Source organism: Astatotilapia calliptera, chromosome 20, assembly GCF_964374335.1.
Source record: "Astatotilapia calliptera chromosome 20, fAstCal68.1, whole genome shotgun sequence".
Classification (NCBI taxonomy): domain Eukaryota; kingdom Metazoa; phylum Chordata; class Actinopteri; order Cichliformes; family Cichlidae; genus Astatotilapia; species Astatotilapia calliptera.
In genome coordinates, this window is record NC_137441.1 from 932,238 (window position 1) to 952,460 (window position 20,223).

Genomic DNA, 20,223 nt, shown 5'->3' on the forward strand with positions numbered 1-20,223 from the left:
GTTACTTTATTCTCAAAGAGTACCACTCTAGTTGTAAGAAAGAGGTAGGATGCAGCCTTAGCCTTACTAGCTGAAGGCTTTCAGGGAGTTTTTAGGACTTCCTGATAATAATGAATTACAGTCGTCCAGCCTGGAAGTAATAAATGCATGAACTAGTTTTTCAGCGTCACTCTGAGACAGGATATTTCTAACTTTAGAGATGTTGCACAAATGGAAGAAAGCAGTCTTACATATTTGTTTAATATGTGCGTTGAAGGACATGTCCTGGTCAAACATGACTCCAAGGTTCCTCACAGTGTTACTGGAGGCCAAGGTAATGCCATCCAGAGGAAGAATCTGCTTAGATACCATATTTCTAAGCTTTTCAGGGCCGAGTACAATAACCTCAGTTTGATCTGAATTAAGAAGCAGAAAGTTAGCAGCCATCCAGGTCTTTATGTCTTTAAGACATTCCTGCAGTTTAACTCATTGGTGTGTGTTATCTGGCTTCATGGACAGATAGAGCTGGGTGTCATCTGCATAGCAGTGTAAATGTATGCTATGTCTTCTAATGATGCTGCCTAAGGGAAGCATGTATAATGTAAACAGAATTGGTCCTAGCACTGAACCCTGTGGAACTCCATAATTAACCTCAGTGTGTGAAGAGGACTCTCCATTTACATGCACAAACTGGAGTCTATTAGATAGATATGATACAAACCACTGCAGCGCAGTACCTGTAATACCTACAGCATGTTCTAATCGCTCTAATAGGATATTATGGTCGACAGTATCGAACGCTGCACTGAGGTCTAGCAGGACAAGCACAGAGATGAGTCCACTGTCAGAGGCCATAAGAAGATCATTTGTAACCTTCACTAAAGCTGTTTCTGTGCTGTGATGAGCTCTGAAACCTGACTGAAACTCTTCAAATAAACCTCTGCAGATGATCTGTTAGCTGTTTGACAACTACTCTTTCAAGGATGTTTGATATAAAGGAAGGTTGGAGATTGGCCTATAATTAGCTAAGACTGCTGGGTCTAGAGATGCTTTTTGAGTAAAGGTTTAGCTACAGCTAGCTTGAAGGCCTGTGGTACATAGCTGATTATTAGAGATAGGTTGATCATATTTAAGATCGAAGAATTAATTACGACCAGAGTCGTACGTAGTGAGGAGGTAAAATTATTAACAAGATGATCGACCTCTGTTAGCGTTCAGATAGCTGCTCTGCTCTGTGTTGGTACAGGGCATTGAAGATGATAACAGTGGGTGGATTATATTCTTAAACTTAGTTACAGCGCTTTCAGAAAGACATCTACTTTGATAAAGTCTACTCTCCACTGCTCTAACCAATTTGTGGCTGGTCAAAACTAACAACTGACATGGGCCTTAACATCCACCAAGGCAGGAAGAAGTGCCTCAGCGAGCTGAGAAAGGGGCCTGGCATTGACACATACTTTTTAAGAAGTAAGTCAAGAGGCAGGAGAATCCCCACAGTCCTCAGGGCATCAGCACCCCGTTCGAAGTTCATTGTCGTACAGACCCTCCCATAGTTTTCAGATTGGAACTCCAGGAGCAGTTCCCAGTCTACAGTTTAGCAATCTACACTCAGTATTAGATTCTAGCCCAGCCGGCCATTTAATATCAGCCCCTAGCTTGGAGTTTAGCCACCAAATGCTAGCAACACACTTGTGTACAGATGTAAGCCAGCTAGTGAGCTTCTCTGACTCACTGACTCGTATCATACTCCTTTCACAAAGTTTTACAGCCTCCCCCAAAGCATTATCATTCCCAACGTGTAACATACGGACGATTCGTCACATTCGTTGGTATGTTTATATTATTCTAATACGGTAAAATATATTTGTCCTACAGCGGCCACCATAGCTAGGATTATGCACTTCAGTTGGGTAGAAGACAGAACTCTGCTGACATCTAGTGGTGAGGTTTAACACGCTGTATCTCAAGTATTGTAGAAGAAGAGTGTGGAGACAATAAAGATGCATTTAAGCTTAACTACTGAATTACAGTGATGAGATTTAATTATTATATAATAACTGATCCTGTGTGAGGAATAAAATGTAGTCTGGTTTAGAAGTGTGCAGTGCTGGGTTCCCTTTCATAGAATAATATTATCAAGATGTGTCAGTACCAAAGTGGTCAGCAGGAGGTGCTGTTGTGTCAGACTGAACAACAAAAAAGCTAAAAACCCAAACTGCTGCGAGTGTTTCGCTGTTTCAGTCTCACAGGCTTACCAGCCGGGTGCCGGAGCTCTGAAACAAATGATTTTCACAGTAGCACACCTGAACTGCCCCGCCAACATGACCTCACTCCCAAAAAACAGAGAGCCCTTGAAAATAAAGGCCCACATAGGAGACGGTTAACTGTTGAGGATAAACGCTGTAATCTGACAGCCATTCTCAAACACTTACATCAGACAGATATTGTAAACTAGCAGATAAAAGCTGTACTGATGTATTGTTTTCCTCTGTGACCTGTTTGTGAAATACTGCTTCAGATCTAAAACTTTAAAAGGTCGAAGCAGAAAACCAGAGCTGAAGGATCAGGCTGAGCTGGCTGTTCCAGCACGGCCAGGGCTTAATCTGTCCACATACCAGCCTCCTCATATGGAAAGTGTGTGTGTGTGTGTGTGTGTGTGTGTGTGTGTGTGTGTGTGTGTGTGAGAGAGGCTGAAACCTGACGCCCCCTCAGGTCAGCCCCCCTCCACACTTTTCTGCAGATGGTGAGGAAGTACAAGAAGACTCAGAGAACAGGACAGTTTTGGTGAGGAAGACGTCTGGACTCTTTCTCGCGGGACACATTTGGAGTCTCTGAAGAGAAGAGCTCACGAACCGTCTGACCTCCGGCCGTCTCTGGGTGGGTACTCGCAGCACCAACCGGACGACGGCAGAGGTAAAACATCCAGTGAGTCTTTGACAATCCATCTGAAGTATCAAGAGGACCACTTCATGCTAGTGGCTGCCTCTGTGTGCATCACTTAGAGCAGAGTTTCCAAAGTGTGGGGCCCATCCCTTAGGGGGGCGCAGAGCCATTGCAGGGGGGGGGTATGAAAAGAAAAAAGTAAAAGAACGCTTGGACGCTGCTAGCATAACGGTTTTGATGAGGCGCCCACACAAACGCAATCAGGAGATGAAGCATCGCTGAATGTTTCCAAACCAACTTCATTCTGAGCCAAAGACTAGAAAATATGGTGAAGCAAATCTGCCCTTTGGCTTCACCTGCACAGGTGCTGAGGTAGGTCTCCCTGCAGGGTTGGTTTTCCCTGCATCAGGAGCAGCGCTGGGCTCTTCAAATCACGGACAAACAGGATCCCACAGCTGTTTATGTTTTTGAACCCATTTTGCACAGAGAGGCATTTTTTGAAAAATGTATTGATGCAATGTTGAACATTATTACACAGGAAAAACAACTACATGTAAAATAATCACAGCGTGACGCCTCTGCCTTTGTAAGCGGAGGGACAGTAACTGCGTGTAAACCTGCAGACAGTCAGATTAACAGTATTTTGTCGCTATCTGCCATTCTGCTATTCATCTCATGTAAACAATAACGTGGCCAAAAAATCTCCGTTTACGGTGATTCGAAACGTTTACGTGGACGAAACAGCTGCGTGTTCAAAAATACTCGTGTAGGTGCGGACGCAGCGTAAAAGAGTTAGTAGTTTGTTTTATTACTGCCTGTAATTTATTGCAGTTTACTTGCATTTGCTTAATTGTTTGCTAAATGTTTGAGGTGAAATAAACTGCAATGCGGCAAAATATGGGTGTGTGTGGTTGGAGGATGTGTTTGTGCGGGGGGGGGGGGGGGGGGGGGGCATTTTTCCTGGGGCCTAGCAAAAGAGGTTTGGGAGCCACTGACTTAGAGAGTTCCTGAGTTTGACAGCCTGAACTCTTCCACCTGCGGTAGATACGCAGGAGTTTGTTTCCTGTCTCTTTCTCGTGGCGCAGCTGTGGGGTCTCTCCATCATCACCTCCGCACTCGTCAGCCTCGTTAGACTGAACCACAACTCAAACTGTGTTGAGGAATGGGCTCTGAGTCGGGTGTTTGTGTTGTGACCGTATGCATGGAGCTGCAGACAAACACAGCATTTCGATTGGCTTCTTTTCCCTAAAGTCCGCACAGCTGACTGAGAGGTGCACAGGTCTGTGTGAACTTCAGAGCCGAAGGGGAAACCTGCAGTCTGAGCTCGTGTGTTCACAGGTGTCCCAACCGCGATACTAAATGAATTATTAATAATTGCATTAAGTCTGATTCAGAGTCTCATCTGTCACCTTATAAGAATGAATCTCCTGTCAGTGTAGCAAAGGCATCGCGCCTCTATTTTGAAAGGCTGCCAAAACCAGTCCAAACAGTGTGAATAACAAGGCTGGACAGATGTTAACGATGGATGATTTTAAATGATCATCCCATGAATCAGCACAGCTGCCAAACACTTGTCACTTTGCACAAACAGGGTCGTTCACAATTAACAGCCGCCTCACAGTCGGGGTCATGCAGCCATCTTGAATTTTGTTTCATCAGCAGGCTGATTAGAAGAGCAGATGTGCAGATGTTGGTACCTGTGAAATGAAATGTTCCGCTTCTCTCTTAGAAAAACTGCAGATTTAAGTTTCACATCTTAGACCCCGAGGTTACGTCCACCTTTTAACTACAGTCTGTGTGTGTGTGTCTGTGTGAGTCACTGGTGCTGCTTCACAAACGTCACAGCTTTGTGTCTTTGCTGATGTGAAGTGAGTGTCTGTACTGCTTCTACCAGGAGGTGAAGCTCGGCGGAGCGCCCATGTCGCTGTCAGCTGACCTGAGCTGCCTGCAGGGCAGCAGAGGCGCCGAGCGCGAGGTGGCGCTGACCACGCTGGAGAAACAGCTGATCTGCCCCATCTGCCTGGAGATCTTCAACAAACCCGTCGTCATCCTGCCGTGCGAGCACAACCTGTGCAGGAAGTGTGCCAACGAGCTCTACCAGGTCTCTCTCTCTCTCTCTCTCACACACACACACACACACACACACACACACACACACGCACACACACACACACTCACACACACACGCACACGCACACGCACACGCGCACACACACACACACACACACACACACACACACACACACACACACGTGGTGTGCGGACAGATTAAGTGGATTATCTGTGGCTAAACTGGGACATGTGGATGTTTAACTGGTTTGCTCACGGAGGCACCACAAAGTCAGCTGTCATGAACACATTCACTGTTATTGTTCTGTGTGTGTGTGTGTGTGAGTGAGCACAGCACAGACACACACAAGTAACCAAGTAAAGATGGCCACAGTGATGTCACAGGTTGGTGAGCGCTCGAAGCTCCCCCCTCATACAGAGGTTACCTGTCCATCACTGTGTAGCCCCGCCCTAATCCTCCTCCACTACCTGCTCCTCTCTGACTCTAACAGGACCATCATTTCTAAAATGAACTTCCTTTTTGTTCACTCACACCTGAAACCATGAACCAATCAGGAAAGACTTCAGGCGATCGTGGCTCAAGAGTTGGGAGTTCGTCTTGTAATCGGAAGGTTGCCGGTTCGAGCCCCGGCTCCGACAGTCTCGGTCGTTGTGTCCTTGGGCGAGACGCTTCACCCGTAGCCTGCTGGTGGTGGTCAGAGGGCCCGGTGGCGCCAGTGTCCGGCAGCCTCGCCTCTGTCAATGTGCCCCAGGGTGGCTGTGGCTACAATGTAGCTGCCATCACCAGTGTGTGAATGTGTGTGTGAATGTGTGGATGTGTGAAGCACTTTGGGGTCCTTAGGGACGAGTAAAGCGCTTTACAAATACAGGGCGTCCGTCTTGTCACAGACCGCAGCTGCCCTCTGCTGGACATTACAGAGAAGGTGTATTGTAAACACAGCGTGTGCCCTGCAGAGTCTTCTCCCCCAGCAGTTCCTCCACTCGCACATCCAGGAGCATCAACATCTACACTGCTGCCATTTTTCTTATTTCACTGTCTGTGTATGAAGATATGACTCCAAATGTGCAACATGGTAATGAAACCTGCTGCTGCCTCACATCTGCGAACATTTTCACGTAAATCAGAGCCGTGCTAATGTTGACCTCCTCCGGTGCTCCAGCCTGAAGACAGAGGAGGGGAGGGGGGAACAAACGCTGTGATGGTAAAGGAGGAGCAGAGCGAAGGTTTATGGAGGACAGGCAGAAGGTTATGTTACAGAGGAAGATGCTGGGATAGGAGGAGGTGGAGCTAAATCTCAGGGCTGGGTGTCGTCACTGATTTCTAGAATCGATTCGATTGGAATCGGGGGAATTTTGCCTCAGACAGTCAGAAATATTATAATTCTGATCACGCATCAGCACATTTCCATATTTTTGCATCTATAAAAAGGAAGCTGACACTTGTGAGACTTTGTCACAGGTGTGAGCATCACAGCAGAGGCCTTTGTGTCAAAGTAACTGAGGATAAAACAGAAAAACATGGAGGTGGTTTTCCTGGTCTGGGATTTATACAAATATTCTGCAGTAGATCAAAAACGAAAGAAAACCATTAATCAACATGTGAACATGACCTGATGCTGCTGACGTGAAGCAGAGCAACGTTACGGAGGTTTGATTACAGACACAGCTGAGAGTTTTGCTCCTCGTCATCATTTTAAAAAGTTTACATCTCTTCAGTCTTGAACTGCAGAAAGGAGACTTCCTTGTTGGAAGTCAGCACATAACAGTAGACTGGTGGGTAACAAGCCAGTGAAAATGCAGAAACAGATCTGTAGATGGGAAGCTGTTCGTGCCGTTCACTGAGACACAGAGCTGTGCATTACGTGTGATGGAAGCAAAACAGAAAAGCTAAGAAGCAATTCATGAGAAAGTGAACTGCGAAGCGTAGTTTGGATCTTCTTTTGCTTGGTTGTGTCAACTTTGCTTGGAGAGAGATGAAACCTTCAGCTCAGAATCTAGCACAAAACAACCGAGCACCGACTCCAGCTGTGAGCTGAGAGCTGAGAATGAAACTGAAGGTTGCTGAAATCCGGACAACGGCTTTGTTTGTATTTCATTAGTAAAGGCTGAACAGAAATAGAGTAGAAGGAAGCTCGGTCCGTCCTGTAAGGGAGTGCAGACGTGGAGCTGTGATCACAGTAAAGCAGTGAGGAAGGACACAGGTGGGCACAGGTAAGCCGGGGCTGGCAACAACAACAGGAAGTAAAACCACAATAAGACAGACCGCCAAAGTAAAACTGGAGGTGACCAAGCACAGCTAACAGTACAGCAGATACACAAAGATCACGTAGCGAGGATCATTTCTGTCACTTTGATGTTGTGTGTCTTCGATGCTCCAGTAACAGATGTTGTGTGATGGGAGGCTCGGCCGCTGTTTGCCGCCCGGTTTGTGCGTCACGATGGCGTTCGGGGTTAAGCTGGCATTTTGGTTTCTTGCTTCCTGTGTGCAGCCGTCTCTGTTCCACGCTCGGACCACCATGTCGGTGAACAGCGGGCGTTTCCGCTGTCCGTCCTGCAGACAAGAAGTGCTGCTGGACCGCCACGGCGTCTACGGCCTTCAGCGAAACCTGCTGGTGGAGAACATCATCGACATCTACAAAGAGGAAATCAACAGCACCAGGTTGAGTCACAGCCAGGTGATGTCTGACGACAGGTGATTAAAGCAGAGACGCGGTGTTTAACCACTTCCTGTGTGTTCACCTCCAGGCCCCTCCCTCCGCCTTCACCTCCACCTCCTGCTCATTCAACATGCTCCGACCACGAGGGAGAAAAGGTGAACATCTACTGCCTCACCTGTCAGGTTCCCACCTGCTCGCTCTGCAAAGTCTTCGGGGCCCATCAGTCCTGCGAGGTGGCTCCTCTGAGCGCCATCTACCAGCAGCAGAAGGTACTGCAGTGACCTGCTGCCTGCGTTATTATTGTTATTAGGCGCTTAAATAAATGATCTCTGTGTTTGTGTGTCCGGCTCACACTGTTGCTCAGCTCTCACAGCTGTTTTCTGCTGAATGACCTGCAGCTGTTACCACCTCATGCAGTCACTTCCTTCTGTTCTCCAGGACCAGCTGCGCGAAGGCGTCGCCTCTCTGAGGGCGTTCAGCGACAAAGTCCAGACTGTGATCAATGAGCTGGAGGAGACCTGCAGACACATAGAGGTGTGTGATGTCAGCGATAACCAATAAACAACAATAACATTCATTGTAGAAGTCTTGTGATTGGCAGCTCAGTTCACAGTGTTAGAAACAGTCTGAGCTATGAGACGGTCACGGTTTGCCTTTCAGCATCCGCACGCAGGAGTAGCAGTGGCGTGTTTCTGTTGGGGGGCAGGTAGGGGCACAGATAGTGTTAAAAAAAGTCTATCAACTGTTAACCATAATGCAATAACCCTATAACCCTAATAACTCTTATTAGAATGAGATTTTAAAGGCTGTCAATATTAGTCTATAAGTAAGACTGGAGGTTCAATACCATGTGGATGGCCCGGTGTCGTACATGATGTTTCAAAAGGCACCGCATCCTGGTTATCTGGTGGATCATGAACAGGTGCTGGGATAATATCAAAAGATTACATTTCATTAAATAATGTTACTATTTGGGGTTGGCAGTGTATTGTTTTAGTGTAACAATAAAAAAACATGTTATTTAAAACAGGATTTTGTTTTACTTTCCAGTTACGTACCACAATACAAATATTAGGATTTGTCCCCTATGGATCGGTTGAACATCCCTTCCTTGCATTTTCCTTCTTCGTTCTCTCTCACACACCTTCATTTGTAGAACTCACAGGTGACAATGATGACTGCGGACATTGTTCTCTGCTTCTGGGTGTATTTTAGCCTTCTTAAGGAAGAAATCTTTTCATTCTTCCTGTTCTTTTATCTCTACTGGTTGGCTCTGAAGTAATAAAGCAAAAACTTGTGTTACAAACAACAACTTTCCTGATGACCTTGACTAGAAGTCAGGGATGTCAACTTCCGGCCCTCGTGGACCCTATCCTGCACGTTTTAGATGTTTCCTATCCGGTTGTTCAGTCTGACGTCACTAGCCGTGTCTGGGTCTAAACTCCGCTGCAGGTCCATATATCAAACGATCACTGTGGCATTACTGAGAGTTGAAAAACTGTCTAAAGTCTTTCATCTTTAATAAAATGATCAGCGTTCTGCTCTACCAGGTGTAACAATCGAGTTTAACATCCCGGCATCCATGAAAACGGAATTTATGACATTTAACGGAGTTAGAAGTTAGCAGGGAGTTAGCTCGCTAGCTTCTATCTAAATACAATATATCATGTCCTGACTGCGGGGTTTTGGAAACAAATTAAAACGTACAGCTCTGTTATCACTTCCAACATAAATGAAGACAGAAAACTAAACAGCAGTGACGTTTGTAGGGTTACTGAAGTTGGGCTAGCTGGTATATAATGATGTGCTACGTGACCGCTAGCAACACAGCTATGTTAGCATAATATAAACAAGCTAACTTTTTTTCCACTCGATAAAAGTTAAGGTGAGTGTTCTCGGTGGTCAGGAACAAATGTAATCGCATGGCAGGATGCTGTAAAAGGACCAAACTTCAGCCAGGAGAACAACTGAGATAATCCATCCACAATACGAGGTTAGTCATTCATATACTGCTGCATGGGCTGGGCTGTAGCTACATCCTAAGGTTTTAAAAACTGAGCTTAAATAAATGATTAGCGGTAATAAAAGCCGAGGGAGGTCAACAGGGATCACTGACTGTTTTAGGAGCTTTTTGAGATCAAATAGAAGAAAATACAAAACATTAAACATGTTAACAACACAAAAGCCATATTAAACGCAGACTACTTTAGACCCGGAAGTAGGATTCGTCGCGTCATCACTGAACAACCGGATACCAACAGAGCCAGTTCAAATCAAACAATCCCCAAACACCTACGTGTTTGTAAATGATCCTTTAAATCAGCTGTGTTGAAGTCTGGAAACATCTGGAACCGGGAGGACCAGAACTGCACATCCCTGCACTGAACATGGCACAGGGGTGATTCACTCTATTCATAACATGGAGCTGGCAGATAGGATCAGTAATGAGAGAAATTAGCTGGACCGCACGGTGCAGTGTAAGTGCTGCCTCATGGTAAACTTTGGTAATATTGATGTATACAGAACACTGGCTGATGATACAGTCAGCTGGCATGGTGACGCTGCCAGTGTTAACCTGCAACCAAACCTGCAGCTCCACACAGCAATGCTACGACTTGGATTGTATCTTATAACTCATAACTCTTATGCTAGCTCCCCCAGCAGCCGACTGTCTCAAATATGCGACGGCTGCAATAATTCTTCAAGTGTTATTTTTTCCTTGGGATTCTAATTTAAGTTTACTAAACTCAACAAACTTAATATTACTTACTGGGACATTTATTCTCTCCTCATTTTCTTTGGCTGAAAAATTATTTTCCGCGGTGTCTCTTTCGTGCTTGGTTCTCCATCCTTTGCTAACCTGATGCTCATAGTGCAGAAGCCAATGCTGCATTCACTTACACTCGGACATCCGAGTTTCACGGTGAAAACATAATCGTACATTGGCTATTTGATTGAATTTTATTGTTTTAGCTTCGGGGTGGCACCTGGGTGGCCAGTCTGGTTGGGGAGGTGACCTGTGCCCCCCCAGGCCACCCCGCTGGACACACCACTGCTGAGTAGCCAGTTAACAATGAAAGTTTGTTTACAATCTCTTCACCGAGTGTATTTACAGGCTGTGCGGGGATAGTGCTATATACAAGACGTGAGGGGGGCAGACCTCCAGGAATCTGGGGAAAAGAGGATCACACACACGCTCCTCCCTCTCTCTCAGCTTTGTGACCAGTCGCTCCTTCCACACACTGCTCCTGGAACAATGCGATGGTCCGAGGAAGCTCGATACAAACAAATGCACGTTAATATTCTGCACACGGGCACGAGAAACTTTGGCTTGAACTTGTTACTGACGGGAGTTTAACAACGATCCAGCGCCAAACAGCAGACCTCTCCCCTCTTCAATACCGGCTGGTCCTGATGAGGTCCAGGTGTTTCCAATACAGGGAGGCGTGGGCCGAGGGCGTGAACCCACCATGATGTCCGCCCCAGCAAAACAGGAGAGAGAGAGAGAGCGAACATAATGACCAGCTCCTTGCTGATCCCGCAGGTCGTGACAGGGACGAGTTTCAGATCGTTTCATGACACCTTTGCTCATCTCTTCACTTTGTCAATTCAGCAGATGGCCCCGCCCCTCCCTGAGCCTGGTTCTGCCGGAGGTTTCTTCCAAAGGTTTTTCCTTCCCGCTGTCGCCAAAGTGCTGCTCACAGGGGGTCATATGATTGTTGGTGTTTCTATGTATTATTGCAGGGTCTACCTTACAATATAAAGCACCTTGAGGCGACTGCTGTTGTGATTTCGAGCTCCTCAGACTGCAGCTGCAGAACATCTGCACAAAAGCTGCTCGTTAACATGTGCACACACATCACGATCCAGTTATTGAGCATGTGATGAAGCAGAGTCTGCACGAAGATGAATTCAAAAGTGTCAGGAGTCCATGAAAGAGCCTCGTGGTTTATCTGCGTCAGACCTGACTGACTGTGTCGTTGCTCCTCAGGAGAACTGCAGCATTCAGAAACAGAGCGTGTGCGAGAAGTTCAACCGCATGTTCTCCATCCTGGAGGAAAGACAGAAGGTCAGAGTTCAGCCCTCGTCCTCAGTGACGTCGGGACTTTAAAATATAAATGTGTGCCGTGCGCGTAGGTTTCCTGTTTTATTTTGGTAGTCCCGTGTTGCTTGTGCTTTGTCTTCAGTCTGACTTCCTGCCCTGTGGCAGTGTCTGCTGTGTGTCCCTGTGTCTCCTTTCCCTGGTTACCCTCAGTGTGTCTGCATGAGGAGTGAGCTTCCTGTTTGGACTTTGCACCAATAAAAGTACGTTTTTGTTTTTGAAAGCTGCAGACCCAATCAGACGACTGCAACCTCACAAAGTCCTTCTTCTTTTACTTGGTTGCCTCCATCGCTGCTTCTGTTTCAGCAGGAAGCTTCAGTTCCCTGACGTCACTCTGTAAACGCTGTGAGCAGGAAACTGATTTTACAGTCCCAAGCAGAAAGAAGCAGTCGCTGTTTTGTCACCGCACAGAGACCCGCCTGCTGCTCTGTCGTGTCTTCGTCTGAGGGACGTAATCAGGATAACGTCCTTCGGATGAGGACACGTGTCCTCAAACACGTTGCAGCCTCTGCGGTGAATGTTCTTGCGCCTGCTGTCTGTTTGTGACAGAAAGCTCTGTACTACGTCTTGTTTGAACACGATGGTCACGCCTCATAGTGTTTCTTTTTACTGTGATCGAAGGCGATGGCGCAGCGAATCAGCTCTGAGCAAGAGGAGAAGACGGGCCACGCGCGGGCGCTGGTGCGTTGCCATGATGACAGCATGGCAGCCAACAGCAGGCTGGCGGAGAGCGCCGCGAGCAGCATGGAAGAGCCCAACATGGCCGCCTTTGTTCAGGTGAGCGACTCCCGTTTCCTGTGTGCGGCGGTGACGAGTCTGACTCGGCTCATTTGTCTCCTCCTCCTCTTTCAGAGTTCAGCAGAGATGATCACAAAGTGAGTGACGGGAAATATTCTTCACGCCTTCCTTCACTTCGTCAGCATTAACCAACCTTCTTTTGCTTCCTATACCTCCTCGCGTCCTCGCCGTCCTCAGGGTGAAGGCGGCGAGTGCCTCGGGTCCGTCCGAGACGCTGAGACCAAGTTACGAGCGCCTGAGTCGTTACAGGGTTAACTTCAGCGAGCAGGAGAGGGCGCTGAAGAGCATCGACTTCATCAAAGGTTCGACTCGTTCGGCTCATTTCCACCTCCTCAACCCGACACAGGGCAGCTCTGCATGACACGAAGGCTACAATAAGCCATCTTTATATGATCCTGCAGCGCTTCCTGTTTAGCTCCTCCCACTTTAAAGTGCCTTTCCTCTGATTGGTTTAAATGCTGTGGGTGTGGCTTCTGTTTGGAGCACATTACTGCACAATGAGCTGGTTATGGGTTGTTGTTGGAGTAACCTCACAGCAGCCGTGTTATCGGTCAGAGGATCCGCAGTGTGCGACGCCATGTTGGCACCAACACTCTGAGGATGCAGGAGGTCAGCTGTCATCAGTGATACCTGCCCAGGTGCTTCCCTGTGATCATTGTAACCAGTGTTGGTCAAGTTACTTGAAAAAAGTAATCAGTAACTAATTACTGATTACTCCCCCCAAAAAGTAATCCCGTTACTTTACTGATTACTTATTTTCAAAAGTAATTAATTACTTAGTTACTTAGTTACTTAGTTACTTTTTAAAAACACGATTTACAACCTGAAGAGGTGATAAAGCGATAGATCTTTCAGCCCAATTCTACTTTTTCTGCATAATCCATCATACAAAATGTAATCAAATGGAAAAGTCTCTTTTTTTAACTTGTTTTATTAGTTTTAATCTTTTAACTTTATGCATCAAGCAAAAACTTAATTATATGCAACATTCTCTGACTTGAATAAATTAGTTTAACATTTAAACCTATTTTCTGCACATTCCAGCTCATAAAATAAAATATTTTGTGTGTTTACACTCAGTCTTTCAAATAGATGCAAGTAAAACACAGCAGAAAATAAATAAAGTCAAAGACTCAGCGGTCCTGTTGCTCTATTTTCACCTGTAAAGCAGGAGCAGGGTAGGCGGAGGTTTACCCTGGTGCAGGTGTGCCGCGGTCAGTGGAAGAATCCGCGAGTTTCTCTGTGAGTTTCCCATTACGTCGTAGCTACTCGGTGCTTGTTGGAAGTTTAGGGGTTTTTTCGCTGTAAAAAGAAGTTTTCTTCCCACGCACAGCGGACACTAATGTTTTTGTCACTTTTTATGGAACCAAACTCAAAGTAAGGTCAGTACTTCCACGCTTTAAACGCTGCACGCTCATACTCTCTCTGCACTCGATATATTATCCACTGTTGATCTGCACACAGCTGCTGTCACCAACGTCGCACTCGCTTACGTCACTGTCATGAGACATTCTCGCAAAAAAAAATCACGGTTTTAGTAACGCAGTAACGCAGCGTTCCTACGGGAAAGTAACGGTAATCTAATTACCGATTTTGCAATAGTAATCCCTTACTTTACTCGTTACTTGAAAAAAGTAATCAGATTACAGTAACGCGTTACGCGTTACTGCCCATCTCTGATCGTAACACAGATGTCTTCAGCTGCAGCGGGTTACCAAACTAATCAGGTTGTAGTGTTTTATCTCCACAATACAGACACGTGCTTTAATTTAACGTCCCCTCCTGAAGAAGCAGGGCGAGGGGCGGCGCCTTCACATGTAGGTGTAGTAGGCGCCAAGCTTGGTCCTGGAGGTCCTGAGCAGAGGCAGAATAACTCACAGTGAAGCTGCTGCAGAGCATCAGGAGCCACGTCAAGAATTCAAACAATAATGACGACGAGTATGAAGGACTGCAGCTGCAGACGAACTAGTGTGAGCAGTATTCATTGGTCCAGCTCTCAGCCGTTAGACGTGGGCGTGCATGTTAAAGGTCACTTCTATAAAACCCCGCCCATTTTTAAGTCTTTGTTCATTTCTGTTCATGCTCAGATTTTCTGAAATCTTCTAAAATTCAGAAAATTTTGGCTCCTCCTCCCTCAGCATCATGGTTTTGTGATATCTCTCCAGTCGTGAAGGATGTTCCTGAAGAACCAGAGCCAAAAGAACCCAAAGATTCTTTGATCCAGAACACAGAACCAAACGGCAACCAGCAGGCCGCAGAGGAGGTTTCAGAGCAGGAGACTCCTGAGCTGGACTCGGGTCATATCACGGAGGGAGAGGAGGAAGCCGCCGCCGAGCTAGCTAAAGAGGGCGGCGAACGGCAGGAGGGAATGAGCACACAGCAGGTAGAGTATCACACCTGCTTTAAAGACGCTCACCTTTACATTTGATTGTAAACTACTCAGAATTTCTCTAACATATAATCTAATGAAAGAGTCCATCAGTAGAGCTGAGGGTCGGCTGTGAGACATGAAGGTTGTCCAAATATGGTCACTTCCTGAAACAAAACCAACATGGTGGCAATTGAAACGTTACCAATGAGGCTTCAAAATGCTACAAACCGTGAACAGCTGGACCTCACTGACCAATGGGCTTGAGTCTGTGTCCGTCTTTTGTATACAGGGTTTGCAGGAAATGCATGTTTTACTAAGAGAACATTTGCAGGTCTCCAAAACCATCACGGAGGGATAAACACAGCGAGTGGTTAAACATGTGGCTGTAACTGTCTTCACCTGTCAGTGTGAGGGGATGGATGAAGAGGAGGAGGAGGATGCTGACTTTTACCCCGGCTGGTGCACAGCTGGCTTGAGCCCCTCAGCTCCTGGACAAACCCTGCCGGAGGTCCATCGATGCATCAGCGAGGACGGGTTCACTTCATGCTGCTGGGGTCAAATCTCCTCCCACAAGGCTGCCTATCTGTCCTCCATGAGTCCCCATCTGCTCTCATATCTGCTCAAAAAATCCAGCAGAAGAACCTCAGAGCGAGGAGGAGGAGGAGGTGCAGGGCTGGGCGTACCTGTCCGAGGCCGCTGAGGAGCAGCTGAACGAGGCCGAAGGAAAGGGAAGCAAAGGATGCTCGTCACTGGTGCCGGCGCAGTGAGCTCAGGGTGAGGCTGGGGAGGAGCGAGGAGGATGAAGCTGTGAGGAAGGAGAAGCGTCACACGGAGAGCAGAGACGGCGAGTTTGGAGCGTCGAAAGGAAGAGAGGACGACGAGAAGAAACCCAAAGGCTCTGACGTCACCGTGGAGACGAGAGGTGCTGAAGACGCCCGTTCTCAGGTCAGTGTCATCCTTCGTCATCATCATGGACCAGGCTCTGCACGCTGCTCCCACCCACAGATATGGCTCCACCTCCACAGCTGCTTCTTCTTCTCTTTTTATTCGTTTTGTTTCTGCGAGCCGAGCGTGATGCCGGGCGCCGGCGCAGCCTGCAGGCTCAGACATCAGTTTAAATATGGAAAAAGGAATAATCAGAGCTTTAACCCTCCATGTACGGGAGCAGGAGGGAAGCACAGCTACACCTGAATGAACAGGTGGAGACTTCCCACCTGAGCCGCTCAGCCGGCTCGTTAGAGTTAGCAAATAATCCACCGCATCTCACCTCCATCCTCTTCCTCATCCCTCCTCCACCCTCCTCTCCACCTGCAGGCTGTCACACTGTTCTTCTACCTGCTCGCCCTCCTGGTCATCCTGCAGAGGGCGTGGGCTTACGTCGGCTGCTTTATTTGCACATAAACGCCACACGGAGCCGCACGAACATCACTGCCGCACAGCTCAGGTATGCTCACCTGCGGCATGCTTTTATTGTGAAAAGCATGTGACTCAGAATACTTTTATTTTAAAAGGATAAAAACAGCTTTTCTAGGATCCTTTTGGTCAGACTACATTAAAGATGAATTAATCTTTACTTTTAGACGATCACTGATGCGTTTTATTATAAACATAATAATTCTGCTTCTTACAGAAAACACTTTAAACTCACAGCGACTACAAATAAATGAAATCAGGTTACAGTCAGTCGAATTTGTTTTTAAAGCGAGCACTGATTGTCTAAAAAAATCTATAATAATAAAATTATTTGAACTTTATTCTTTTTTATTTTACTTTTTTTTTTTTTACCCCCATACTACTATCACTGTTACCGCAGTACTTATACTATTAATACTCTTACTGTGTGGTACTGAGTGGAGCACAGGAGCGTGGTGGGACTGGACAAACTTACAGTGCAGACAAGGAGCGGAGACTCAGCTCTGCTGACACCCTGTGGTCGGTCTGTGTAATGACAGTTTTAATTCTCTGTAGTATAAATATGGAAGCATTATCACTGTTTTATTCAGGCTTTATTAAAGCATAATATTATATCATTCATGATAAACATTTCCATTTATTAAATATGTAAATTTCTCTCCCACCACACGTCTGTCATTAACGTTGCTCTAAAATTGAATTCATAATAATCATCTGAAACATGTCTTTGGGCCAGTTTGCTTAAGCTCTGCGGACACTTGATTTAATATAAAGAAAAGCTGTTTATAATTATGTAAAAGCTCATTCATGCAGATTAAAATACAATAATGCAACATTCTGTAATCGTGACATCAGACCGAGAGGAAATAAAGACCAACCAAATCCAGCAGGAAGTCAGTTTGGAAATAGAAAGGTCAAAGGTCACCATTTTGAACATCAGGACAGGATTTAAAATAGTTTGGAGCAAACAGGAAGTTTATCTCAGGTATGAGACACCAGGTGAGCTTCCAGGTGACGTCTTGGTCGTCTCTGCGTGTTAGAGAGCCAAATCCGTTTTAACCATCTTTTAATCTGAAATCTTAATCTGCAGGATTCAGGAGACTCGTACTGCTCACGCTCACCTCCACCTGCTGTCCCTCCAGGAGGGAGACTCACGGCCCCCGCATCGCTGCCTCCACCTCCTCCACTTCCTCCTCATCTGCCCAGTTTTTCTCCTGGCTGAGCCCCACCCACAACAAGAGTTAGGCAGTGGGTGGATGGTTGGGGGGGATTCCTCTGAGAGATGTTTGGTTGTTTGGGCTCTTATTTTGAAATTGTGCCTGAGAAATTACATTTTTGGGCTCGTTTTTGTAGAAAGTGTGACAGACGATCGCTGACCTAACAGGAAGTGAAAGCAGAGAAATAACGAGGTTCACAGGCCGAGGAGGCGTGATACATTTATGTGCGTGTGTCGTGATGATGATGATGATGATGATGATGCTTCTCACATATTCATTGTTGATTTTTAAATAATAATTTTTCTGATGCTGATTTTGTTTCATGACTGACTCATTCAGTCTTTGGACACTTTGAGTTTCTGCGTGTTTTGTCAGTGATGCTTGAGATTAGGGACAAAACAGGTTTTAATTTTCTAAAAAATATTTTTGATTTTTCAAAATCATATTTACATATAATTGTTACACTATAAGTTTTGGCCGTCTCACCATGTTTTGGTCTCCCAGGTGTAACATTTTTTAATAATTTATGTTTTTGCTGGAGAAGTGCAACGTTTTTGTCAACACCATCAGACACAAAGAAATGCAAAATATATATTTTAAATAAAGTGTTTCAGCTAGTTTGACTTTCAGCAGCTTCTCTGTTCTACTGTTTATGCTTTCAAACTAATTATACCACATTTAAAAGTAAGATTGTTTGGCTTTTTGTTATTAGAGTTACAGTCGTACATATTTTCAGAAGCTTGTATTTAATCTCTATAAGAAACAATCATATTTAGCAGCATGAAAATTACACATTTATTGAGAAAATTAACTTTTTTTATTGGAATATCATGAGGGAGCAAAACATATGGTTCTTCAAAAGGGAAAAATAAACAAAAACCCAGAATTTTGGAGTTGATAAGGTGTTGGAAGCGTTGGGAAGGTTACTTTTCAAATGTATTCCACTACAGATTACAGATTACATGCCCTGTGGCTGTGACGCAGTTTTATCACAAAGTTGTGCCATAAATGAAATTAAAACAAAAAAACTCACCATGGCATGTGTATCGAACAGGAAGTGGTAAAGGGGTCCTCAGAGTGTAAGCTGCCCACAATCATTCCTGATTTTTTTGTACTTTTTTAAAAACCTGATGGTGTTGACAAAAACTCTGGACACGATTTTAATCACTTAAAATATGCAAAAATAAATTTCAGGTGTACATTTTGATATTAAATAAGGTATTGACTTAAATACTTAGTGACTTGATGTTTCATTTTACATTACTGTTCATTTTTCTCTCTGTTTTAATATCATCACACCTGCTTGTGGACAGTGGATTTTTAGGGTACTGGTAATGTATTGTACCATTTAAAGTAAATATATATGCATAACAAAACACAAAATCATACTTTTGTTGTGTAAACATTGCCTTGGTTTGTCTCTTAGTCAGCTGGGTTAACACTTGTGTGCATATTTTTAACCCCAAAATCGGGTTTTATCGGCGGACGTGTTTTGTCCCTTATCTCAAGAATCACTGAAATCCACGGACGTGGTGTTTGCGCGTGTGTCATGAGGGCGTCTCGCAGGTTTAAAAATCACATCGGTCAGATCTCTGAGGCTGGAGACGCTGTGCGTGCTGCGAAGAGCTGTTCTGCATTTCCATTCACAGATAAACACAAAGTGTCAAACCAAAGTATTTCAGCAGCATTTTGCAGCTGTGCTGAGGAGAAACCACTTCCTGTTTGGATGACTGCCCTTTAAAAATAAAAGCACACCTGCCTTAAAGCGCCAATCAGAGCTCAGCAGACCTGTCACACTCTCTGACGGTGTGTTTTTAGGTTTACACACAAACACGTCAATGTGACGTTTTTGTGTTTCTGCTGCTGTAAAATGTGTCGTCATGATTTAAAAACACGTTGGTCTAAAGTAAATCTGTCACCTGTGCTCCTGGAGTCCACGCAGAGGCCCACTCACAGCCGGGTTTCTGCCACAGCTAACAGTAATGCTAATTATTAAAACATTGTTTTCTGTGTGTTATAGTAGGTCTTACAATATAAAAGCACCTGAGGCATCTGTTGTTGTGATTTGTTGTTTCTGTAACAGGTAACCCACGAGCACGCACAAGCTCTGAAAAATATTAAAGTTCATCAATATTATTTTTGATTAAGGTGCTAAATTACATTTATTTACACAAATATGCATTTGAGAGGTTGAATGTAGTGACTGCTCTCAGACGTGCGAGGTGCTCGCTCATGTTTGTGACTAAAGTCAGTAGTTCAGTTTGAAATTCATCGCTCCTGTTTAAAGAGGCACGACTCACTATATTAAATATATATGAAATTAAAATGAATGTTTGTCTTTTATTGTTTTTATGACAGGTGTGCAGTGAATCTGATAAGCACTGTACCTGTGTGTGTGTCATAGATAATCTCAGAACAGCTGAGTAACAAACCGAGAAGAAACATCTGCTTACTCTTCACGTCGAGAACATCTGTGCACTGTGATGTAGAGATGCAAGCCGGAGTTAGAACAGGCCTGGGCTGTACCTTCATGTTTGTACCACAGGACGGAGCAGTGAGTCAGGGTGACCTTTATTTAGCAGGTAAAAGCATAGCAGCATCCGGAGGAAACGCGGCTAAAATAAACGAATAAAATAAAAAACCTGCTGATGCCGTGTCGCCCCCTGCAGGTCAAAGTTTACAGTGGGTTGTTACAAAAAACACCTTTAACCAGAGTGATGACACACCTCAGTG

At 45.3% G+C, this 20,223-nt stretch overlaps 1 protein-coding gene and 1 long non-coding RNA gene across 8 annotated transcripts; one reads left to right on the top strand and one right to left on the bottom strand.

The window, feature by feature from the left end:
• Positions 1-87: 87 nt before the first annotated feature.
• Positions 88-19,816, top strand: trim101 (tripartite motif containing 101). 7 transcript variants are annotated; one of them, XM_026154967.2, is made up of 12 exons: positions 88-2,904; positions 4,757-4,963; positions 7,422-7,591; positions 7,678-7,858; positions 8,028-8,123; positions 11,581-11,658; positions 12,313-12,468; positions 12,544-12,566; positions 12,667-12,791; positions 14,628-14,872; positions 16,175-16,304; positions 17,364-19,816. In XM_026154967.2, the coding sequence occupies exons 2-11, from the start codon at positions 4,781-4,783 to the stop codon at positions 16,259-16,261; spliced, it is 1,344 nt and encodes a 447-aa protein (XP_026010752.1). In that variant the 5' UTR covers positions 88-2,904; positions 4,757-4,780; the 3' UTR covers positions 16,262-16,304; positions 17,364-19,816. The 7 variants fall into 7 exon arrangements, with proteins under 7 accessions (XP_026010752.1, XP_080151205.1, XP_080151208.1 ...); XM_080295079.1 differs by lacking the exons at positions 16,175-16,304; positions 17,364-19,816 and adding an exon at positions 15,267-16,168; XM_080295082.1 differs by lacking the exons at positions 16,175-16,304; positions 17,364-19,816 and adding an exon at positions 15,267-16,168 and having other exon boundaries at positions 14,655-14,872.
• On the bottom strand, positions 7,853-10,480 carry LOC113013844 (uncharacterized). Its single transcript, XR_003270873.2, has 4 exons — positions 10,360-10,480; positions 8,648-8,862; positions 8,437-8,514; positions 7,853-8,107 (listed from the first exon to the last, which is right to left on the bottom strand). It is a non-coding gene; the product is annotated as an uncharacterized LOC113013844 (long non-coding RNA).
• Positions 19,817-20,223: the final 407 nt, after the last annotated feature.